This window comes from Nematolebias whitei, chromosome 2 (genome assembly GCF_014905685.2).
Source record: "Nematolebias whitei isolate Nwh7 chromosome 2, NemWhi1, whole genome shotgun sequence".
Classification (NCBI taxonomy): domain Eukaryota; kingdom Metazoa; phylum Chordata; class Actinopteri; order Cyprinodontiformes; family Rivulidae; genus Nematolebias; species Nematolebias whitei.
In genome coordinates, this window is record NC_056499.1 from 3830017 (window position 1) to 3851887 (window position 21871).

General features: G+C 40.4%; 2 protein-coding genes across 2 annotated transcripts in view; both read right to left on the bottom strand.

Annotated features, from left to right (window-relative positions):
• Positions 1–11973: 11973 nt before the first annotated feature.
• Positions 11974–14904, bottom strand: tmem9b (TMEM9 domain family, member B). Its single transcript, XM_037695589.1, has 5 exons — positions 14772–14904; positions 13914–14005; positions 13721–13829; positions 13375–13509; positions 11974–12495 (listed from the first exon to the last, which is right to left on the bottom strand). Exons 1-5 carry the CDS (start codon positions 14841–14843, stop codon positions 12388–12390), a joined length of 516 nt encoding a protein of 171 aa, XP_037551517.1. The 5' UTR covers positions 14844–14904; the 3' UTR covers positions 11974–12387.
• A 1227-nt stretch (positions 14905–16131) lies between these two features.
• Positions 16132–21871, bottom strand: part of scube2 (signal peptide, CUB domain, EGF-like 2) — a 31659-nt gene continuing 25919 nt past the window's right edge. Inside the window, exons 18-23 of the mRNA XM_037695591.1 lie at positions 20760–20927; positions 20236–20397; positions 19956–20153; positions 19612–19764; positions 17186–17265; positions 16132–16853 (exon numbers count right to left, since the gene is read on the bottom strand). Of these exons, the coding sequence (XP_037551519.1) occupies positions 16707–16853; positions 17186–17265; positions 19612–19764; positions 19956–20153; positions 20236–20397; positions 20760–20927 (908 nt within the window). The 3' untranslated portion in view covers positions 16132–16706. The remainder of the gene's footprint in view (positions 16854–17185; positions 17266–19611; positions 19765–19955; positions 20154–20235; positions 20398–20759; positions 20928–21871) is intronic.

Here is a 21871-nt window from a genome sequence, read left to right on the forward strand (position 1 = left end):
ACAGGTTCTGACAAGTGTTAGAAACAGAAAGCACAGCTGTTTGTGCTCAGGCTGATGTGGAGCCGCTCTTCTCACGACCCCGACATCCAATATGAACTTACATCAAGTCATAAAACTGTATACGGTCAAAGTATCTTCTTATATTTCCACTGGTTTTATAACCTCGTGGCAAATCTAAAAACACGCTTGTTGGGTTGATTCAAAATATAGAAACAGAAGCGTAAACCAGACACGTGGCTGTCATCATACGTGTTCAACACGTGACAGGCCTCACAAGCCCCAAGACGTTGTGGAGGAATAAACACAACAGCTGCCGTTTTCTTCCGTTATAATCGAAAGGCGAACGATAATGTTTTTGCTCGTGTCTGTTGAGTCTGTCAACAAAATATCTCGTGAACCGCTGGACGAAACTTCGGGGAAATAATCGAATGCACATCTGGTTAACGTTTGGAGTCACTCCAATTCAAGATGGTCATCACTTTACATGCTAGTTTAAACGTTGAAAAATGGTTACAGCTCAATCAATATTATAGATGCTCACTTTAAATTTGGGTTGGTGGTAGCTGAGACTAATCCCCGACACATAATCTGACAGATTGCAACAAATCTTTGTTCAAACACTTGCAATCAACTAATTGCGGACAACTCCATTGTCCATAAGCAAACGACGCATGCCAGTAATCTTCTGTTTTCTTCCTACGCAGCTAAAAGAACGACTCGGATGCGATCAAACGCTGAAGCACATTCTCTTAGTTTGAAAGGAAGCTTTCTCTCAACGGTTGATCGTATCAGCTGAACTCAGGGGTAAAGCCGATACAGACGATCTTGTGATTTGCACAATAAACAGAATCTGTCCTGCTCCAGACGTGGCGCTCCCAGGTCCACGATGCCGGAGAACTTACTGCCTCTCCATCATCTCAGCTAATAACACCAACACTAAAAGAAACACTATGGATGTTAATGAGCGACATGCCCTAGAAAAGTTATGTTGATCAAGCAGGACTAGCTTCTCTTAAACTGAATGGGGGGAGGAATTTTCTCAACAGTTTCGTGTTGACAGGCCGGCGACAAAGGAAGGTCATTGTTTGACCTGCACAATGGAGACGCTTTAAAACAAGAGCTATGGAAAGCAACCATAAGGTTTGCATTACAAGATAAGATCATAAAGGTCTGAGCCTGTTATCTGTTCAAAATAAGAAGAGCAGAACATCCAAGTCAGACGCGGCTGCTCCTCTGGGAAAACGGGCATTTCACCAAAGTTCCTCTATAAACATCACTGCTGATTTCATGTGCAATAAAAACAATGCATGGGAATTTAAAACAGCTAAAACAATTAAACTGGACTGAGTTTAAACCAACAAGTGTACAACTAAAATTTAAAAAAAAACACATGAATATGCAACTAAACATGTTTTGTCCGGCCTGTTAAAGCCCTTTCATGACATTTTACGTGACAGGTCAAATATAACAAATAAACTATTAAGGTTTAAAGAAACACACAGAGATGTAAAGTTCCTGAAAGTTCAAACTATAACATAAAAAGACACAATGATCAGGAGTAAGTGCGGTTTTTTCCTGTTTGTCTGCTGTTTTTTAAGTGATTACTCCATAATAACTCGGTTTTAAGTGATTACTCGATGATAACTCGGTTTTAGGTGATTACTCGATAATAACTCGGTTTAATTGTTACCCGCTGGGACACTTTTCTTCTTCATTCAAACTTTCAACTGGAACCAGAAAAAAAGTTTTACTTTCCCCGTTCAACATGTCTATGACCAAATATGGTCATGTGGGACACTTGAACGCACCTTGCGAATCTTTTAAAACGTTTTTCGCGACGTTCACGTTTCGTTTTCTGCTTCTTTCGTTAAACCATAGCTCCAGTGTTAAACTTCCTGCCGTCGGGGCAGAAAAGGAGCTTTTTTTTTTTTTTTTTTACCTCCGAGTTTCTCCTCACATCCATGTCCGCTGCCATTGTTTTGCAGATTATAATCCCGCAGCACAAATAATCCCGCGAGGAAACTTCTTTTGGATAGCTGCTCCTCTCCGCCAACTCCGACTCGAATCTTTCCGAGACAAACCGACACAAAAAGTTTTTTACAAAGGAGGAAAAACGCTCCTCTCCAGTTTTCCCTCTCCTTCACACAGCTCGCTGCGGAGGACGGAGGCGGGGCTTGTTACCATGGAAACGGGTTGTTTGCCCCCCGCTCTTCTTGGGACTCGTCCTCCCTCCCTCCCTCCTCAGCCGCCTTCTGTCCCTTGTTCTTTGTCCCGCAGGACTGAGAGGAGTGAGGGTGAATATTTAGCAGCTGATGACGGGCCGGAACCGGGCTGACGAGCAGAACCATCAACAGAACTTCTCTCTGTCACAAAGATGTGCTTCACACCGCACACAGAGGAGGGGGCACAAATGTTCAACAGTGACAGCAGCAGAGTGAAATAACCTGTAGGAATGATGAGTCCTGCTGAAGCTAAAAGAAACACGACTCCAGCTCAGAGGTGAAAAGTAGCCAACACAAGCTTAAAGCTAGAAGCAGACAAAAACAAAAAAAATAATGTACCGGTAGTTTAAAAAGGCAAAATACAAAGATAAAACTAAACTTTAGCAAACAGAACCTAAGCCTGGATTTGGGAAGCGCTGCAGGAGCATCAGAACAAACAGACACTGAAGTCACACATGCACTGATTTAATCATCTAACATCCCAAACTCCTGCACTTCTATTGTTCAACACTGACATGTCATACTCTCAGTCACCTCACTAATATCCATAATGTGCAATATAATTGTGAAATACTTGTATTTTTTACTTTCATAGTGCTATTCCAGATGCAGGAAGAGGGCCACCTGCATCATGAAGGACCCCACTCACCCAGCACACACACTTTTTGCCCCACTCCCCTCAGGAAGGAGGTTAAGGAGCATTAAGTGTAGAACCACTAGACTGAGGAACAGCTTCTACCCTGAGGCTGTTAGACTCATGAATCTCTAACTAGAATAATCACTGTGAAAAACCATATCATGTTGCTGCTGATCTGTTTCATGTTGCTGCTGATCTGTTTCATGTTGCTGCTGATCTGTTTCAATGTTGATGTGTTCATGCGTGCACATCTGCTCACAGACTCATGTTCATGTTTGTGCTGATGTTCAATGTTTTATGTTATGAGTGCTTAGTGTATATTTAGTTGATGTTGTTCTTAGTTCATATCTTAGATGTTATTACTGTTTTTCTTATACATTTTATTGTTGGATGTAACTGGGACCCCGTGTACATAATTTCGCTCCACCACATGTACCACATGAGGTGCGAATGACAATAAAGAAACTCTGACTCTGACTCTGACTGACTATTATATCTATATTGCGTTACATTTTTTTATATTTTTAGTGTGTGTTTTCTTAAGGCGTGTTTTTGCACTGAAAAAAGGAGTGGCTCTTAATTTCATTGTACTTGCGTATAATGACAATAAAGATTCTGATTAAAAACAGCAAAACACTAGCTAAGAGTTGTATTAGTTAAAATGGTAAAACACTAACTGAAAGATAAAGGTAGCAAAAGACTGGTTAAAAGTAGCTAAATGCTAAATGCTAAAAAAAATTAAAGTAGCAAAACAGCTAAAAAAAAATGTGCACATTGCAAAATGCCAGTAAAATTCAAACTAGCCAAAGCTGTGGCAGCTACACTGGGACAGGAGCTCAGCTAAAGAAAAATAAATCCACCCAACAAAATGTGATAAACAATGTAAATTACTTATTTACTGACCTTAATGTAGCTGTTTTGTTTTTAATGTCATTTTCCTTTTATATCCTTTTTTTACGATTGTCTACTGTTGCCATCATTCTTTGTTAAAATCAAGTCTCTCTTGTATTTTTATTTTTTTTATTCAACCTTTATTTAGACGAGTAAATCCCACCGAGACTCGGGGACTCATTTACAAGAGACACCTGGTGAGTCCTCAAGGCTCATTGAGACTAACCTGTAGAATTAAAGGTTGAATTGAATTATTGTGTATTATTTTGTTCTTTGTATATCTCAACTACCGGTAGTTTGACCATTTTAAATGTTTTTCCAGGGTTATTCTCAGTTTTTTTTTACTTATTTGCTGTTATGGAGTGGTGAGCTTCACCGAATTGCATTTGTCGAGCGGATCCAAACGTGCCGCCAACGGTCTGAACAGGCACGTCCAATAGTTTCAATTGGAGCATCAGATTTTCTGCCCATTGGACACATTTGGCTGGTTTTAACACATTGATGTGACCACTTCTAACCTGGACCTTACTGAGCTCAGAGCTGCAGTGAAACCTGCCGAGTACAACAGTGGAGATATTCTGCATAAATCCATTTGGAGCAGACAGAGGAGATCTGTACAGAAAACTGGGGAGAATAAAGGGGGAAAGGGGAGATGTTCACTGGCAGGATCTTATTTAACCGGTTTTGAGGAGGATACTTTGTATGTGGCTGTGATGGGTCAAAGGTCAAGTCAGTGGTTTAGCCATTAGGTTCCACCTCTGCATGTAACAAGTAACTGAATCCGCAATGATAAATTATTTCAAAATGTTTTCACTATTTTATTTATTCCTTTGGATTTACTTAAATTACCTACAGAAAAATGTAACACAATTTGTCAAAATTAGTTAGTCAGTAATTCAGGAAATAAATGTCCACCCCACTAATATTTTTACTCATAAGCTGCTACTGGACAAAAGCTAAAAGAAGCAAAATGACAAAAACAGGAAAACACGACCAAAAAAAGTAAAAACTAACTAAAAGTTAAATTAGCTAAAAGCTAAAACTAGCAAAGGGCAAAAGAAGCAAAAACCCTAGCTGAATGTGAAAAGTTGCAAAACATTAGGGAAAATCCAAAAGCGCTAAAATAAGAAAATACAAGCCAAAAGTTAAATGTAGCAACATACTAGCTAAAGGTTGCAAACTACCAGACAAAAATTAAAAGAATGAAAACGCTAGCTAAATGTCAAAAACAGCTAAATTGAGATAACTGTAGCAAAATAGCTTAAAGTAACAAAATGTTTAACAGTAGCTAAATGCAACTAGAAGTAGCAAAAACATAGCTAAAAACAAAAAAAACAGCTATTTAGCTAAAGTGACAGCAGAATGGGAAGTTGTTAAGTTATTTGGTCCAAAATTAATATTTTATTTATCATTTAAATGTTGTCCTGATGGTACTTCCTGTTTTATGTTATCCATTTATTTAATTTGAACGCACAGCGCAACAAAACCAAACCCACTTCAAAGATTTTATTTTCCAGATACAGAACTAATTCTGTGTTTATCGCTCACATGAGGACACCATGTAACCAGAGAGACAAAACTTCACGTTGATGAAATATTTAACAGAACATGAGATCATTTTACATGCGTGTCTTTAAAATGTAAAAATAATAATGTGATGCAGCACGTGTGCCCATCAGTAACAGTTGTGGTGATCAGACATCTTTTAAGGTGCTGAGTTAACTGGAGGCAACTTCCAAAGCATGTCTGCCACAGACGACTTGAAGATGAAACACAAGGTTATTTTCTAAAATTAAACCCAATTAAAAATGTAAACTTGCCAAATCTGGTTGAACTCAAATCTAATAAAGCGTTTCGTGCCGTCTGTGCTGCGGTTTTCTTTCAGTCTGAGGGTTTTGATTTGACGTTTGTCTTTTCGTATTGACGTCACGATCCCGGCCTGGTTTGGTTTAGTCTTAATTTTGTTACATTTGTCATCATAAACAGCACTTTTTGTTTTATATTTCATTAGTGTTTCGTGCCACAGTCTGTTTTCCAGCCTGCTCATTTTGTGTTTCATGTTGCAGACCTATATTTTTATCTATACCTATATTTTTATACGTTTCAGTTTTTCCTCTTAAATTCATCACTTACATCTTGGAGAATATTCAGATGTCCAATGTGAATTTATAGTTTCAATCTCTGCAGATTTTGGCTTTTTTTTTTTTTTTTATGTTTTATGATTTAATAATCTAAACACGTGATGATTTTGTTTCTAGTAAAAAAAAAAAAAAAAAGACTAATCCTGGAAGTTTTGACTCATCGTCTTTACAAAATCAGAGAAAATGAAGTCAATCAAAAATATTTACCAAGAAAGAAACTAAACCTGCAGCTTTTTTTATAACAGTTAACGTGACCCTTTAGTAAAACTTTGCAAGCACGATGGCTCAGTGGTTAGCACTGTTGCCTCACAGCAAGAAGGTCCTGGGTTCAATCCCCGGTTGGACCTGGGGTCTTTCCGTGTGGAGTTTGCATGTTCTTCTCGTGCTTGTGTGGGTTTCCTCCCACAGATCAAAAACATGCATGTTAGGCTGCCAGGGTCCAGTGGGATTTGCCTGGTTAAATAAAGGTTAATAAATAATAAATAAATTTGTGAATTTGTTCACCTACACTAAAATTAGGTCACCATGGGTGACGGCCATGGAAGAGCTGTTAGGGATACAACAGCGTCACAGTTTTGATGCATCACTTGTTTTAATTTGTAGCAGATAATGTGCTTTGTTTGCATCAAGCGCACACGTGCGTTTCAGAGTTGCAAATCAATTTATCAGGAAAATGACTGGACTCGTTCAGATTGCACCATTTGAAATGGTTCAGTTTGACCTTTATGTTTGAATTTATACTTTAAAAAGGAGTTTCTATAATATCCAAATTTCTGTCCACCCCCTTTTTATTATTTTATATTCTGCTTTTCATTTGTCCTGACTGCCTGTAGAATTCCCTGAACAAAGTGTTGCAGTGACTCGTGAATGCTCGTTTGTTTCCCAAAAACCAAAATGTACGAGACAAGAACACGAGAGCCGCATGAATGTCAAACCTCTGTAGTATGTGACGCGGTGGTCAAGTGGTCAGGCGCCATTAAAGCATTTAGATGGAGACAAGACGTGTCTGCAGAAACTTAATTACAACTTTTCTGTTATGAGCATCATAAATATAAAAAACATCTACATTTTATGGCCATTTAGCATAAAATATGCTGTTTAATTCAAGCCGTTTGTCTTTTGTTTCCACCACAGCTGGAAGCTCATGCCTCATCGTTAAGCATCATGAAATGTAAGAGGAGATGTTTAGGCAGTTGCTCCGGGCCTTCTACTCCTTCAGTGGTACCACATTTAACATTCTTACACCAAAACATCCATAAAACCAGCTCCATTCAGTCGAGTCGTCTCATGGAGAAGACGTGAAACCACAGCCAGCGGGAAGCTGTTCTCCGAGACCCCCCAACAAAACCTTTCAAGGTCTCACGAAGGTCATCGTTCCTGAAAACTCTTCAGCCGTGAGCACAAAACACAAAGCGTGAGGACGCCGACTGGTTTTTGTGGGATGTTTTACCAGAAGGTAACCCGCACTTTAAGCTGGTGGGACTCATTGTTCCAGCGTTGGCATGTGGACTTCTCGTTAACGGCCACATCCTCTGACGTTTTATACGAGAGCATCAAAGCTTCGACTCATCAACACGAGAAAATCTTCCGGCCAGAAGAATGACGTCGGCCTTTAAAAACCTTCTACAGACAGCAAAGCCCTGACACTGGGAACCACTCCGCACTGCGTGTGACGCACCTGCTAAAGCCACAACCATCAGAAAATAAAAAGGCTTCATGTTCCACCTCCAGATCTGTGCAAAAGTCTTGAGTCATCGCTCAGTTATTGTAATTTTACGTCAAAGGCGCCAGACTTTGTCCAAGGCCATCTTCAGGTTATCGACTGCGTATAAACTAAAAATAATTCAGACATTAAAAGTTTTCTAAACTCAAAAGATGAAACTCTTTTGTCCTCCACTTTTCAAGCACACACTGCGCAAGCAGCTGCCATGTCAGGTACAAATATGGGTTAAACATTAAAAAATAAAAATGATTTATAAAAAAAAACAGACAAACTCCAAAGAAAAAAACTTTTGAAAGATCTTCAGAAACCCTAGATAATAACTGACCCCGTCCACTTTAAAACATTACAAAGTCTGGTTCCTTAGATGCAGCATATAAAGAAATTAGGGGCAGTTTAAAACATTTAACTGGTGTAACTGGGAGTCACAAATTCTTTTATTTCTGAGACTTCTGCCACCTCAGCTCCAAAACTTGCCACTGGTTTAGTTTTTCTTTCAGCCTCTACACATTCCTCAGGGACAAAAAAAAAAAGTTAAATTATGACAATTATCTCATCCATATTTCATAGAAACATGTTTTGCCAGAACACACACACGCACTCCTAAATTTCTGACCCGAGGCGGCTCTTCAGCTCCAGGATTAAGTCGACACGTCTTGTCAACGCTGAGATGCAGCAACTGAGAGAGGACGCAGCTCGAGGAGCAGATAAGTCCTCTCCTCTTCAAAAGTGCAGAAACCAGCTGGAAGTGTCTCGACGTAGAGCGACGCTCTCAAACAGAAGAAGACCACCTGTCCTCTTTTACATTTGGATGGACGTGCTGCTAGAAACATGTCAGTAATGTAAGAGGTTCGACTGCAGTCTGGGGCCTGTGGAAAAAACTGCAGTCAGGTTCATCAGTCTCATCCATCCTCAGCCCTTGGCACAAAACTCACCACTTTTTATAGACTGGCAATGATAAATTTTTGTTGTTGCATTGCTCTGATTGATGCAAACACTCCCAGGAAAATAGAGAAATAGGATTTTTCTGCAAAAAGCATAAATACTCTGTTCATTCTTGGATCAATGACAACCTCTTGAAAACCAAAACTTGTATTCTTCTAACAACGCTCATATTGTGCAACTGTTTCTAAAAATGCTCTGAAATCCTGCGTCTCCTTGCAACACAAGTTTGGGACTGAAACACAAGGACGCTCTTCAATCTCCTTCAAACCTCAGCAGCCACAACAGCAGACCACAAAACCACTCGGAGGCCTTGAGGGAAAATGCAGTGTCCTCAAATCCTTTTCACGCAGGAACGCCTTAATTTTAGGGACAGGGGAAATGAAGTTTCCATGATGTGAATCGTTGCATTTTGAAGAAGAATATTGGTTTAAAAATCACAGCAGGAAGAAGTGTGAGCATGCAATATTCCCTGAAGTGATGGGAACATGTGTGGGGGTGTTGGGGGGTTTCCAGACTCTCAAAATCGATTAGAGCCTTGTTGTGCATGAAGTCAAAGTAGCCATTGATTACTGCATGGATCTGATTTAAAGCTCTCGGGCGCCCCCTGCAGGCGAGCTGCTGCTAATGCAGCTGAAAAGTTTAAAAAATAAAAAACATAAAACGTTAAAACGCAGCAGTCAGACAACACAAAGTCAGATTTTAACTCTTACATGTTAGCTATAAAAGGCCACGAAGTGCAAAGCTGTAAACTTATTCTCCTGGCAACACAACAAAACAAACTGCTCTGCATCTTTACTTTAAAAAAAGGATAATCCCGTTAGACTCTGGACATAATCCAGTCCAGAGCGGGATTAAAAACATACCTGGTGTCCTGCGCTGGTTCCGTGCTTTGTGGTCAGTGATCCATTGCTGAACTGAGTCTGGGTCTCCTTCTGTCTGTGCAGCCTGAAAACTGACTTTCTGGAGGAAAACACTGAAACTGAACCCAAATGAGTGAGGAGGAGGAGGAGGAGGAGGAGGAGAGGAGGAGGAGAGGAGGAGGAGGACACAGGAAACGGTGACGAAGCTGGATGAAAATCACCGAGTTAAATGAAAAGAAGATGGTTGAAGTTATCACAGTCAGAAGTTCAGACCAGCTCCTCTGGAGCTTCAGGTCTTTGGATGCTTCAAGTTATTTTAGGAAACGGTGTTTTAAAGAGTCTGAGTAACAAATGTTTTCCATAACTGACATTTTGATGTTTAAAAGCATCCAAACCACCAGAACTCCTTATTTAAACTGAGTTTTAAAACTCAGTTCATACTTTGATGAACTCACTCTGGTTTAGTTGTTCTCATAAACTCCAGGGTCTTTAAACTGGGATGTGTTTATTCCCAGAGCCTCGCCAACATCCATTCTCGATCCTGTTTGTTCTCGTTTGTATTTTGTTGTTACAACCTGGAATTATTATATGTTTTTATTGTGATTGGAAGGTTTTAGAGTTAAAATAAATCTACAAAAAAATAGATGAAATTATGAAACTAAAGGGTGTGTGGGGTGGTCTTGTTTTAAACTAACACACACACACACACACAGTATTAATGGTTCAAATGGCGGTCAGCTCTGTGGTCTAGTCCTGAGGTTGTGGGTTCGAGCCCAGGTTGCGTCAGGAGGGCATCCAGCAACAACTGCCAGATCTTTCACGTGAGTTCGCTGTGGCGACCCCTGAAGAAGCAGCTGAAAGAAACTCAGCGGTACCTACATGTACATGGTTCTACTTCATTCTCACACTCGTCTCCTCAGAGGCCTGAGAGCTTGAGGGTCCTGTTCAGTGTCTCAGCTGTTCCTGAGCTCTTCTGGACAGAGATCTCTGAGGTGGTTCCTGGGATCTGTTGGAGCCACTTTTCCAGTTGGGGGTCACAGCACCAAGTGCTCCAACTGGGACTCCTGACACATGGACTCTGGACAACTTCTGCACTCCCTCTTTCAGACCTCGGTGTTTCTCCAGCTTCTTGTTCTTCCTGATGTTAAGTCAATTGGGATTGCTACATCACCTGCTCTTGTTGTCGACCATCACAACGTCCGGTTAGTTAGTTAGTTAGTCAGTTGTTTGTCGATGTGGATCTGGAAGTCCCACAGTAGCCCTTCCATTCTCCACCACCCTCGGTGGCATCTTAAACTTTGACTGGGACCTTCTCGACACAGATGTTCCTGTATATTACTCCAGCAGTTGGTACACTGCCTGGATCTTACATGCTGCAGTTGTGCTGGACTGTCTTGGGGGCATCTTTGGGTCTTTTATGGCAGACCCCGGCCTCTATTGCTCTCGTAAAAAACAAAAAAAATAAAGTTTCTGACAAGTTTGGGGGAGAAATTCCTAAAAGTTCGCTTCCCTGCTCAGAGGTGTTGATTGTCGGGCTGTTATACACCAAGATGATTTACCTCAGATCATCCGCAGGTGAGTCGAATTCAACAACTCACGTTGCTTCTGAAAGCAATGGTTGGGCTTCAACGCAAACTGGTTAAATACAAATGCACCACTCTTCCGCTTTATGTTTATTCTCCTTTATCCTCATTATTCTGGAGTAATTTTTTGAAGAAACGTCGCTTTAAATCAAATTAAAAATCAAAAACAATTCAACATCGCAAGGCAACAAAACAGAAAATTTGCCAAGAGGGATGAATACTTATGCAACCCACTGCACATTTAAAACCTTTTCCTATTTAAAATCACAGAAACCTGTTTGAAAGTTGGGATTTAAATTGTTAAAATCAGGTTAAGAGCTGAAATATTGTAAATAAAACAAACGTGCAGTAACCAGAGACATGACGGATTTAAGAACTGTTCTCTGCAGATCTGGGCGCCGGGTCGTCACCTTAAAATCCTCAGAGCCCTTTCAGGCACGTTTTATTTAACAGCAGCTCATTTCAGCCCCGTCAGCCTCCCACCCGCACAGAACTGAACCATTAGTCCTGCAGCAGACACCACGAACCCAGCAGAGCCAGAAGAAAAACAGAATACACATTTTACAATCATTTATTTCAAAGTTTTTGTTCCCACATTAAATTAAAGACCACTTTCATGAGCCTCCCACCACTGGTTGTTTATCCACTTTCCACAAGGTACACAACAATAAACTCAGAGTAACGATGCTGTCTGCTCAACGACGACAACATCGATTACGAACATTGATTAATCACAACTAAAGACAATTAAAGGCTACACGTTAGAGAAGTTAGGCAGTTACAGAGGACGACTTCAAAAAGGGTCAAAATCAGTAACAGCAGTTATCGATCACAAAACTTCATTTTCTGCAGTTAAGCTCAATGAATCAACCAGATATTAGTATTAAACGACGATGACATCATACAGTAAACATCCTGGCAGGACAGGAGGATATAAAAAGAGCTATTAAAGGACATGCACTTATAAAAAGCTGCACGACTCTGATATTTCACACATTTTCTGTAGTTTTTATAGTGTTTGTGTTTTGGAGTGAAAATACTGTTTTTGATCCAAACCAGCACCGATGGACATTTGTTTCTGAAAACCAGTGTAGCGTTAATGACTGGACTGGTTTCAACTGATCGGCGTGAATTTATTAGCTGAAGAGTGTTGAGCTTTTCTTTCAAGTTCATTAGAGCGTCTGTGCAGAAACAAATTCTCTAGTTTCTTTTGCTGCCTGCAGACAATATAGGAGCTCTCAGTAACGGCTTCATCTCGTCATCGAAAAATTGTTGAACATTAAAAAAAACAAAAAACCAGAGAAAACAGTTTAAACTCAAGACTTTGTCACAGTGAGGCTTTTTCCTGTTTTCTTTCCTTCCATCCTGCACCCAGGACCGAGAGCCTTTTAGCTGAGGACAACATGGCGGTCAAACACAGACTTCCTCTGCTCCTGGACCTGCCTCCTCCAGCGCTGCTGAGCGTGCTCCACCTTGTTCAGCATGTTGGGTCGGGACTGTGAACGGGACAGAACATTGTGAGCGTTGGCAAAAGGCTGCTGGTCCTAAACCAAACAAGAAAACACGAGAAAAGTTGAGTCAAGTTAAAACACAGACGCACGTTTTGATACAAATCTGCTTCTCAAGTTCAGCACAATCTGGCATGCTGCATACATGCGAGTTCAGAAACGACTCAAGCTTTTTAATACTTTCTAAAGGGTGTTATTAGTGGCTGCAAACCTGTTTTTCCCAGTTACAGTCGGTTAGACCAAGAAAAGTCCGACTGGTCTGTACTCTCATATCAGATCTGTTCCATAAACTGTCCAATTAACCGACCTCAAAAAGCCAAAGCTCTACTCTTTTGAAAGGAATAAATTGCCTCCTCTTCCTGAAATCTGGTCTCAATTCTTCTGCTGGAACTGGAGGATCAGTACCTGATGTGGACACGGACCACCATCTTCAGCCCCAGACATCTACGCCTGTGACTCCACACACACGATCCCCGCTTCATTTTATAAGTCGTGATCCTTAAATTTAGTTTTTGCTGCATTTAATGCTCATCGTTTTAACTCACAGATTTATTACTGTTCTGTCAAGAACTTTGAGTAAAAAAAAAAGACGTTGTTCATGTAACGTGTATCAAAATCTGAAGAATAAAGGCTCTCTGTGCTAAAGATGCAGTAAACATTACACTTCACATCATTTTCTGTAGCGTTAATGCTGCTGCAGTCTTGATTTACTGCTGTTAAGTTACAGCGGCCTCATGACATCGTTCCATTTTACCAGACTCTCGTGATATTTTGTGCCACAAAAAGGTTACATATTAAGAATGTTAGAAGAGCTCAGGGTAAAATCTTTGCTGAACAGGTGACGTCAGTCTTCAGAACGACACATACCCCAACTTCGTCTTCGCTCTGGATAAGCTGCGAGTGTCCAAACAGCCGTCTTTTCAACATGGGTTCCAGTAGAGTCAGATAAACCATGTAGAGCAGCAGCAGGCCCAAAATGGACAGGTACATTATGATGGTAACCTAAAGATATGGAACAGTACGTGTCATGTTGTGGCTGTGTTTTAATAAATTATAAATATGACTGTGATAAATTAAGATGAAGCTTGATCACGTTTTCCCCTCGTTATACAAACTAATACAAGACACGAAGAATTATCTAATAGATTATTCTGTATTAATCCCTCGATGGAGCTCTAAATGAAAAACAGCTGATGTTTCAACATGGATCTACCTTAATGGTCCCCGAGCTCCTCTCTTCATATTTACACTCGCAGCGCAAACAGTAGGCCTCAACATCTTTCCCATCCACCGGCATTGGTTCGACCACGTGGAGGCAGTTGCTGGCAAGAAAACACCATCAATGATCTTTTAACGTGAAAGCAGTAAGATGACGTGTCTGGATCAAGTTAATGTAGCGATCATACCAGTCTTTGAGAGACACATTTTGTTTGTAGATCTGCCCATCGACATCTCTGTATGGTGGACAGATGCATTTACAGCGGATATCTTCTGAATTCTGTGAAAAAATAAATTAGTTTAAAAAAAAACAAGAGCATGTGTTCAACGACTTTTGGCTGATTATTCTCTCCCACCATTAAAATAATACATTTGGTTGCCGTCTTTAAATTTATTGACGTTATACATCTTTTATGGATAAAACGTTCTAGTAATACTTTTTAGAAACTGTTAATTAAAGCCACAACAACAAACAATAGAATAAAACTGAGTTCATGCTCTATTGATTTTACTGGTTTAAATAATACTTTTAATGCATTTATATGATTTTGACGTAAATTGCTAGCTTTTAAAACGTTTAATTTGTGTCCTCTGAAAACAGAAACATTTGATAATAGCAAAAGTATCACACACTTGTTTATAAACTCCACGAGGGGGCAACATTAGTTATTATTAGTAGATCTAGTTTTCATTCATTCAACCTTTACTTCTACAGGTTAATCCCATTGAGCCTCGGGAACTCACTGATTTTAACAGATTGATGACAACAAAGACAACAACAAACAAAGGATGCATGCAAATTGACAACAAGTGAAAACTAAATGTTTTTTTTTTTAATGTAACAAAAAAACAGCTGGGTTGTAGGCGATGTAGAAAACTAAAAAGTTAACAGTAGATTATTAGTTGAACATTACTGAACCTCTGAAGTGAACAGTTGGTTTAGACACTTGTGACTGAAACAGAATTATTCAGATGATCTTCCACTTCATTAAGACTACATAACCTTTTCTGTTTACGACCAGCTAACAGGCTAACGTTAGCTTTACCTTCGCAGAAACCGGGCTGAGCAGCACAAAACAGAAAAAACTGAGTCCCCCGACAGAAAACAGACACTTCATCTTTACGGCAGGACAGATAAAATGTTTCCTGAATTCACCCAGCGACGACAAGCGAACCCTAATAAATGACGAAGTTAGCCATCGAGCTAAGTCCAAGCTACAAACAGCTCGCCAGGCAGCTGACTTGTAGTTTCTACCCGGATTTGGAGTTCCGCTTCCGCATTCAGTCACGTGATCAGAAAGAACAGGAAGGAGGTCAACCGAGGCGGGAAATATCTGAATGTTGTTCAACGTGCTGTTTTTTGTGTATTTTTATTTACAATGCGTTTAAAAAAATGAATTAGTCGATTATTTTTAATGTTTTCGACTAACTTTGCAAATCCGTTGGTGACAGGGAGGATAAATCAAACACCCAAAACCAAGAAATACAAATTTTTGAAATTAATTATTTTGACTCTGTTAATTTAATTTGAAATACTTATTGTCTCTAGTGACGTTATGTGGAGGACATCAAACTATGTACACTTCTGTGTAAAAGTTTTAATCATCCCTTATACTTTACTTCTAAGGAGCCAGACTTTCTTCTAATCTTTTGAAATGGTCTTGATCAATAGTTCTTCAGGCCTCTGATATAATATTTGAACTTTGGCAGCGTTTTAACTCCTTTTTTTATCACCCAGTCCTTGTACCTGACCATGTCAGAATTTTGTGCTGTTTGTGTTTGAAAATGAGGAATTGTGGAGGACAAAAGATGTTTCAGACCTAAAGGAAACTGGACAGCACCTGCAAGTCCTGTTTGAAGGAAAACAAGACCGGACACACACCCCAGAGGTACTTTATCCTCAGTCCAGGTGACCGTCAACCGTGCAACAAGCTTTCAACTGTTAGGCCTTTGATGCTGCTACTAAAATACCATTTCATTCGAAAATTAATTTATTTTGCTTGCATTGTATTTCTTACCACAATCCAGTCTTAAAGAGCATAAAAGAATAAAATTCTTGTTCATAAAAAAGTGAGTCATGGCTATGGAAACAGTAAATATGTTTTCAGTCTTTATTTACATCATATTAGATGTACAAAACCTTAAAAATATACATTAATGCAACAGGTAAAGGAAGAAATGCTCAGTCGTATTTTACAGGTTTTTCAAAAGTCTTTTTTCTGTACCGCAACAAGATGTGAGTTTGGGTCATCTTAGTGTTTCCAATGATACAAACCGGCATCGATGTGTTGAAGCTCCCATTATTATACGAATGCATAAAAAAGTAGTCATTTTCAGCTTTTTCTGCTATACTGCTATACATTAGCATTTCACCTACAACTTTTTACATCATATACAAAATAATCAGCAGAATAATTTCTCTGCGGTGGAACTACCTCTTTAGCAGTGCTAGTGTTCCCATTTGTTCCTGGCGTTTAGCAGAATTCCTGTCAATTATTCATCCCTACCTGGGACTGTAGCCTACCGTATTAAAACTAGATGCACATTCTATATATATATAAATATACATTTTCATTGACATTCAACATGTATCTGTTCAGCTTCCATGTTTGTTTTTCCATCATGGTCCTGTCAGCAAAAAGTCCCGCGACGTCAGCGTGTGCACGAGTAAGCGGCATTCCGATGCAGATGTGCACTTTTGGGGTTTCAATTCCGATTTTAAAATCTACAAAAATGGCATGAAGTCATTAGAAAGCCATCTGAAGAAGTCCTGGTTCCCTTTAAGGATGCCGATGCAGGTCAGTGTTTTCAGTTCGTCTTCAGGACTCTTTCAAAGCTCGAGTTAAAAGTCCGCTTGCTTCAATGGCCCAAACATCTCGCTCTCAGTCTGAGTGAATTCATCTAACAACAAAACACTCCTCCGCTGATACCGACACCAGTATTTTACTTCAGTTTGATATGAAAACTCCAGATTTTTTTATTTAAGGGCGAAAGAATCTCAAAACTTTGGACCTCAGGAAGCGGATGAAGGATTTGGGAAACATTTCTTTAGATTCTTGTGGCGTGTAGTTGAAGAAGTTCTGTGGGTGAGCCAACACGTCAAACAGCGCCTTCATGAGCTTCTTATCCTGAGGAGAAAACCAAAAGTGAAGATTTAAACATAAAAAATCTGATGACGAACGAGAGCAAGTTTGTTTTTCTACACATCTCCAATAAAATAAAATTAAAAAAACACTACAAGCCTCCTGGATACCTTTTAAAGTTTTGTGTCTGGAAGAGAAAAAGTAAAATAATCCAAGCACTAGATCTTTTAAAGTGTATTTTATATAAAATTGTTTTTATATTAATATGATTCCATACACCTGCTGGACTTCATATGCACTTCATGAAGGAATAAATAAATCAGAATCATGTCTGCTCCGTGTTGACGTTTAAAACGACAGCAACGAGGCGTCCATACCTTGAGAATTTCCTGATGGTTCTCTGACGCATACAACCTCCCATCTCTCACTATGTCTTCAATCAGCTCCTGGTAATCCTCTGAAACAAATAAAACCCACACAAAGATCCTTAGTCACAATGAAACCATCTGTTAGTAAAATATGTAGGCAGTAAAACTGTCTCCTATATCCAGGAGACGCTACATGACAATTTTATAAATGCAGTCAATTAGTAAAAAATAAAGAATTAAATTATAGTCAATAAACAATCATGAGGTTTCAGGTGAATATTTTTGTAAGTAGATTATATTTAGACTATAATTAATGTTGCATCTCGATGTTTGTGGAGATTCTCAGACCTTTCAGGACAAAGCAACACATCATCATCATCATCAATCATTATAAATGACAGTTTTTACAACCAGACAACATTTGAACATCTCAAATCCTCAGTATTATTTGGTTAAAGATTCTCTTCAAAATCTGGAGGCAAATCTAAACATTGGGATGCGTTTAAAACTAACGGAGTCCAGTGTGACAGTTTGCAGACATTTATACAAACATTAGGCTGTCATGTAATCAAATAAAATATTATCAGTCAGAATAGTTGGGGACAAAACACAAAGTTATGGGTGCTTAGATGATCTCCTCTTCTTCCTGCTTTTGTTCTCTGTGTGTGTTTGAAGCTCCTGTTACACGTCTTTCGAATGAAAAAATACTTTTATGGATCTGGTGAGCTGGACTTTCAACTAACTCGACAAAAACTTTTCAACAAAACGACAGGGTCCTGGAGAGCCCTCATGCCCCGCTGAGAATAACGCTGCAGGATACATCAGGGATCCGTGGGGAGTTTGGCAGCTCATGTGCCTTTCAGTTCTGTCTCAGGAGGAGCCGAAGATGTTTATATCATTGGAATCATGATAGCAGGGTTTCTGCTTTTTGGCATTGGCAGGTACCTATGTTATCGACTTTTGAAGAAGACGGCGGCAGCAGTTTTGGCCACGACAAAACTGCCAAGTCTGTGTGAAGGTTTGGTTCGTGCTATAAGGACTCAAAATCAGCTGATTAACGAGCTAAACCATAAGATGGAAGCAATTTGTGAGAATCGCAGGACATCTGCGGCTTCTTGGACTCGCCTGCATGTTGGGATCGACCTTGAAGAAGGCACATCGCATCGCTCAGTGGAATGCCCACAAATCTGGCCATTTTGTTTCTTACAAGTTCCATCAGGACTCAAGGCTGACGAGAAAACAGTCTGCCTGAAGAAAATCAACAAGTGTGGCTTATCTGAATCTGACTCCCCCCTTTGGCCTCGGATGCGAGCTGACTACCAAATTTATCCTGGGACATGGGTAAACTAAGGATAAAGCTTTGTCTATCGCCCCCCCCAATCAAGAACTTCTGTGCAGGCTTATCAGAACTGCCGGCTGAACAACAACATCTTATCAGGACTATGGCCAAGTTTTTTGATGTCTCAAATCGTGTCCTGATAATACAAGATGTGAAGAGATCTTTTTTGTAATACCACTATCTATCTTCATGGCCTTTTCCCTTTTTCTACCTAAAACGTATTCTGATAAAGAATAAGCGGCCGCGCTCTTGTAGCAGCAGCAACGTGCACTCCGCCCATCTTTCAGACGACTGTACGAACATAATCTCACTGTATCCCGGTACAATGATAATAAAGCTTATTCTGATTCTGATTCAGAAATCAATATTTTAAAACAGTAATTAATTCTTGCATGTTTTTACTATAAATGTTACAAAAGATAATAATGGTCATAAATGTGGAAGAAAATGTAGAATAATCTTATTTTAACTTATTTGTGTCGTCATTATGCTCTTTAAATGTTTATCAATGTTCAGCCAAGTCTTTAACGTCTTCGGTCTTTGACAGCGTAACATTTACACACAAATTTTTTATTTATTCGACCTTTATTTCTGCAGGTTAGTCTCATCGAGCCTCGAGGACTCATTTACAAGAGAGACCTGATTTAAACAAAGAACGCAGATGAGGTCCAGACAACAACAGACAATCGTGTAAATTCAACATTAAAACGTTCAAACCTGAGGAAACACCTACTAATGTTGCATAATTTATTCATCTATATAAACAAATATCTTGGAATGTGTCAAATCCCAGCCCGGAGCCCTTTCTGGGTGGAGCTTGCATGTTCTCTCTGTGCATGCGTGGGTTTTCTCCAGTTTCCTCCCACAGACCAAAAACATGCATGTTAGACTGATTGGTAACTCTAAATTGTCCCTAGGTGTGAGTGAGCGTGGTTGTTTGTCTCGTTTGTCTCTATGTGTCCCTGTGATGGACTGGAGACCTGTCCAGGTGTCCCCCCCCACACAGTGACTGGTGGATATGGGCACCAGTGACCCCTGGGACCTGAAAAGGAAGAAGTGGGTAAAGAAAATGGATGGAAATGTTTATTTCTTGTACCGTCATATGTGACGTATGGAACCTGGAAGCCTTTCCCACTGTTCCCCTCGTTGGACTTGAATTGAATCCACAGCCTCTTGGAGCGGGAGGTGAACGCGATGGGGCGCTCGTACGTCTGACACGTCTCGTAGGTCGTCACGGAATTGGGCAGAGCTGTGAGGAAAAGACGTGAGCGCAAAGAAAGTCTGTCTTAAATTATGTGCAGCGCTGATGCTAGAAATGTCGTCTGTGTGAAATCAAAACGACGTTCCGGTGGATTCAACATTTTCCCAAAGCTAAGCAGGACCAGTTTACAATCGCTCCCTCCTTGGTGATGGTGTTTTAGTTTAACGGTTAAAACTCACAGCTTTTTCTCATTACTAAGTAGTCTCCACATTCGTCCTCCATGGGCAGGTAGATTTCAGGCACGACAATAAGGATTCGACGTTTGGCCGGTGGGTTTATGGTCCAAGTGCACTCAACGTTGGCTGGATAGTTCCCGGGATAGTTTGGGGACTCGATGTAGCCGGTAAACTCTCCCAGCTCTCCACCACACTGTCGGTCTGTAAAGCCACACAGGCGTGTTGAATATCTCGTTAACTCTTAAATGGTGAGGTTTACTGAGCGCCACGTAACCGGACCTACTTTTGCACTGCATGATGCTGGTGGAGCCATCAAAGTCGGTGGTGGTATTTCCAGGACAGCCAACGCAGTAGTTCTGACCGAACTCGCCTTGGAACGTGCCCATGGGGCAGCGGATGCAGCGGTGTGTGCTGGTGTTGTAGTAATGACCGGGAGAACACTGCACTGCAGGAGCAAACAGCAGAAACATAGGACCATTGGTGCAATCCTTAGAATACTCACTGTAAACTCAGCTGGTTTAAAATGGCTTCTGATGCCATTTGAATTCAACTCATTGACGTTCACGTCAGTAAAGACCCTGCAGGAGCTGCAGGGGGCAGCAGAGTTCCTGTCAACACCAAAAGGAGATTTGTAGCCACAAGCTGCTGGTGGTGGGGGGAGTTAAAATCTCAGCAACCACAGATGTTTCACTTCATTTAATAAGTTTGACAACTTTTCATAAACCGTGCTCTAACGTATTCCCTCAGAGCCGTCCGTTAGTGTTAAAAATAAACCAGACGGGAGGTAATGGGCAACAAGTCTCACACCTTTGGTCTCACACTCCTGAAAAGTGACAGCGCTGCTGCGTTTAGTCACCAGGTTCCCTCCGCACGGGAAGCAGGAAGTGCGCCCCACCTCCGGCTGGTAGGTTCCCAGTGGACAGGGACGGCAGGGGACAAAGCCGTCATGGGAGTACTGGCCAGGGGGACATTGACCTGAGGCACACAGAAAAATGTTTGTGGTTATACAGACCGTTAAAACATCAGCATCTCTGTCCAAGTTGCATTGTAAAATATGACGATTCCATTTAGATAAGCACTATGGTAGAAGGTGAAATAAATGCTAAAGGAATGCCATATTTCATTGGCTCCTCTCACTCAGTGTACATCCTGAGTGACTAAGTCAAAGTGGGCGTCAGCTGCTCTCCTTGTTTAGTCTGTCTCTCTGATGGGATCTGGGTTTCAGCCACATGACGCTCATAGCAGCTCCTTCAGCCTTTTTTGTTCTAGACTTTTAAAAAAGCCTGAAAGTGTTTGTTCGCACCCTGAGCTCACATTCAACTTTATCGCCTGAGTTCAAGCTTCCTTGGGTTTACACAAAACACAACATCTGCCGAGGAGAGATCCTAATCACAGCACCAGCGCTTCCTGTGGGTCTCTGATTCACAAAACACCTTTTCTGTTCCCGCTCGGACTTTATCAGTTTTATCTGCACGTTGTTTATTTGTACTGCGACGAGGAAATAAATCACACTGGATGAAGTAAAGTGAGACTGAAAAACAAACTTAGCTTTAACTATTATTTTCATTTTGATTGAAAAATTGATTAAAATGTTGTTAAGTTACTTCACTTTGCTTCTTCAAGATAAACTGGGGATGGGACCCTCACTGTAAATATGAAACTACTGGCAGGGGGTGGTAGTTGTGGAGCCCAGTAAGGGTCAGGTAAATACAAACTAAGGTTGTAGCAAATCATTATCTTGTGTTTTCAGTGTGTTGCGAGGGGTGGATTTAAAGCATACATGAGCGAAAGGTCAAGTAAATAAATCAGAAATTAAATATAAATCATTCTGCATGCTAATCCACAATATCTGCTTTTAGTTTGAAACAAACTTGTGCTGTGCTTTTATTTTGAAGGCAAGCGGGTGTTCGGGTCAGCAT

Coding starts and splice junctions, on each gene's coding strand:
- tmem9b (XM_037695589.1), bottom strand. CDS start 14,843: ATGAAGTGTCTGTTTTCTGTCGGGGGACTCAGTTTTTTCTGTTTTGTG. Junction 14,006..14,771: donor TCAGCCCGGTTTCTGCGAAG/GTAAAGCTAACG, acceptor ATTTTTTCACAG/AATTCAGAAGATATCCGCTG. Junction 13,510..13,720: donor GGAGCTCGGGGACCATTAAG/GTAGATCCATGT, acceptor CCATATCTTTAG/GTTACCATCATAATGTACCT.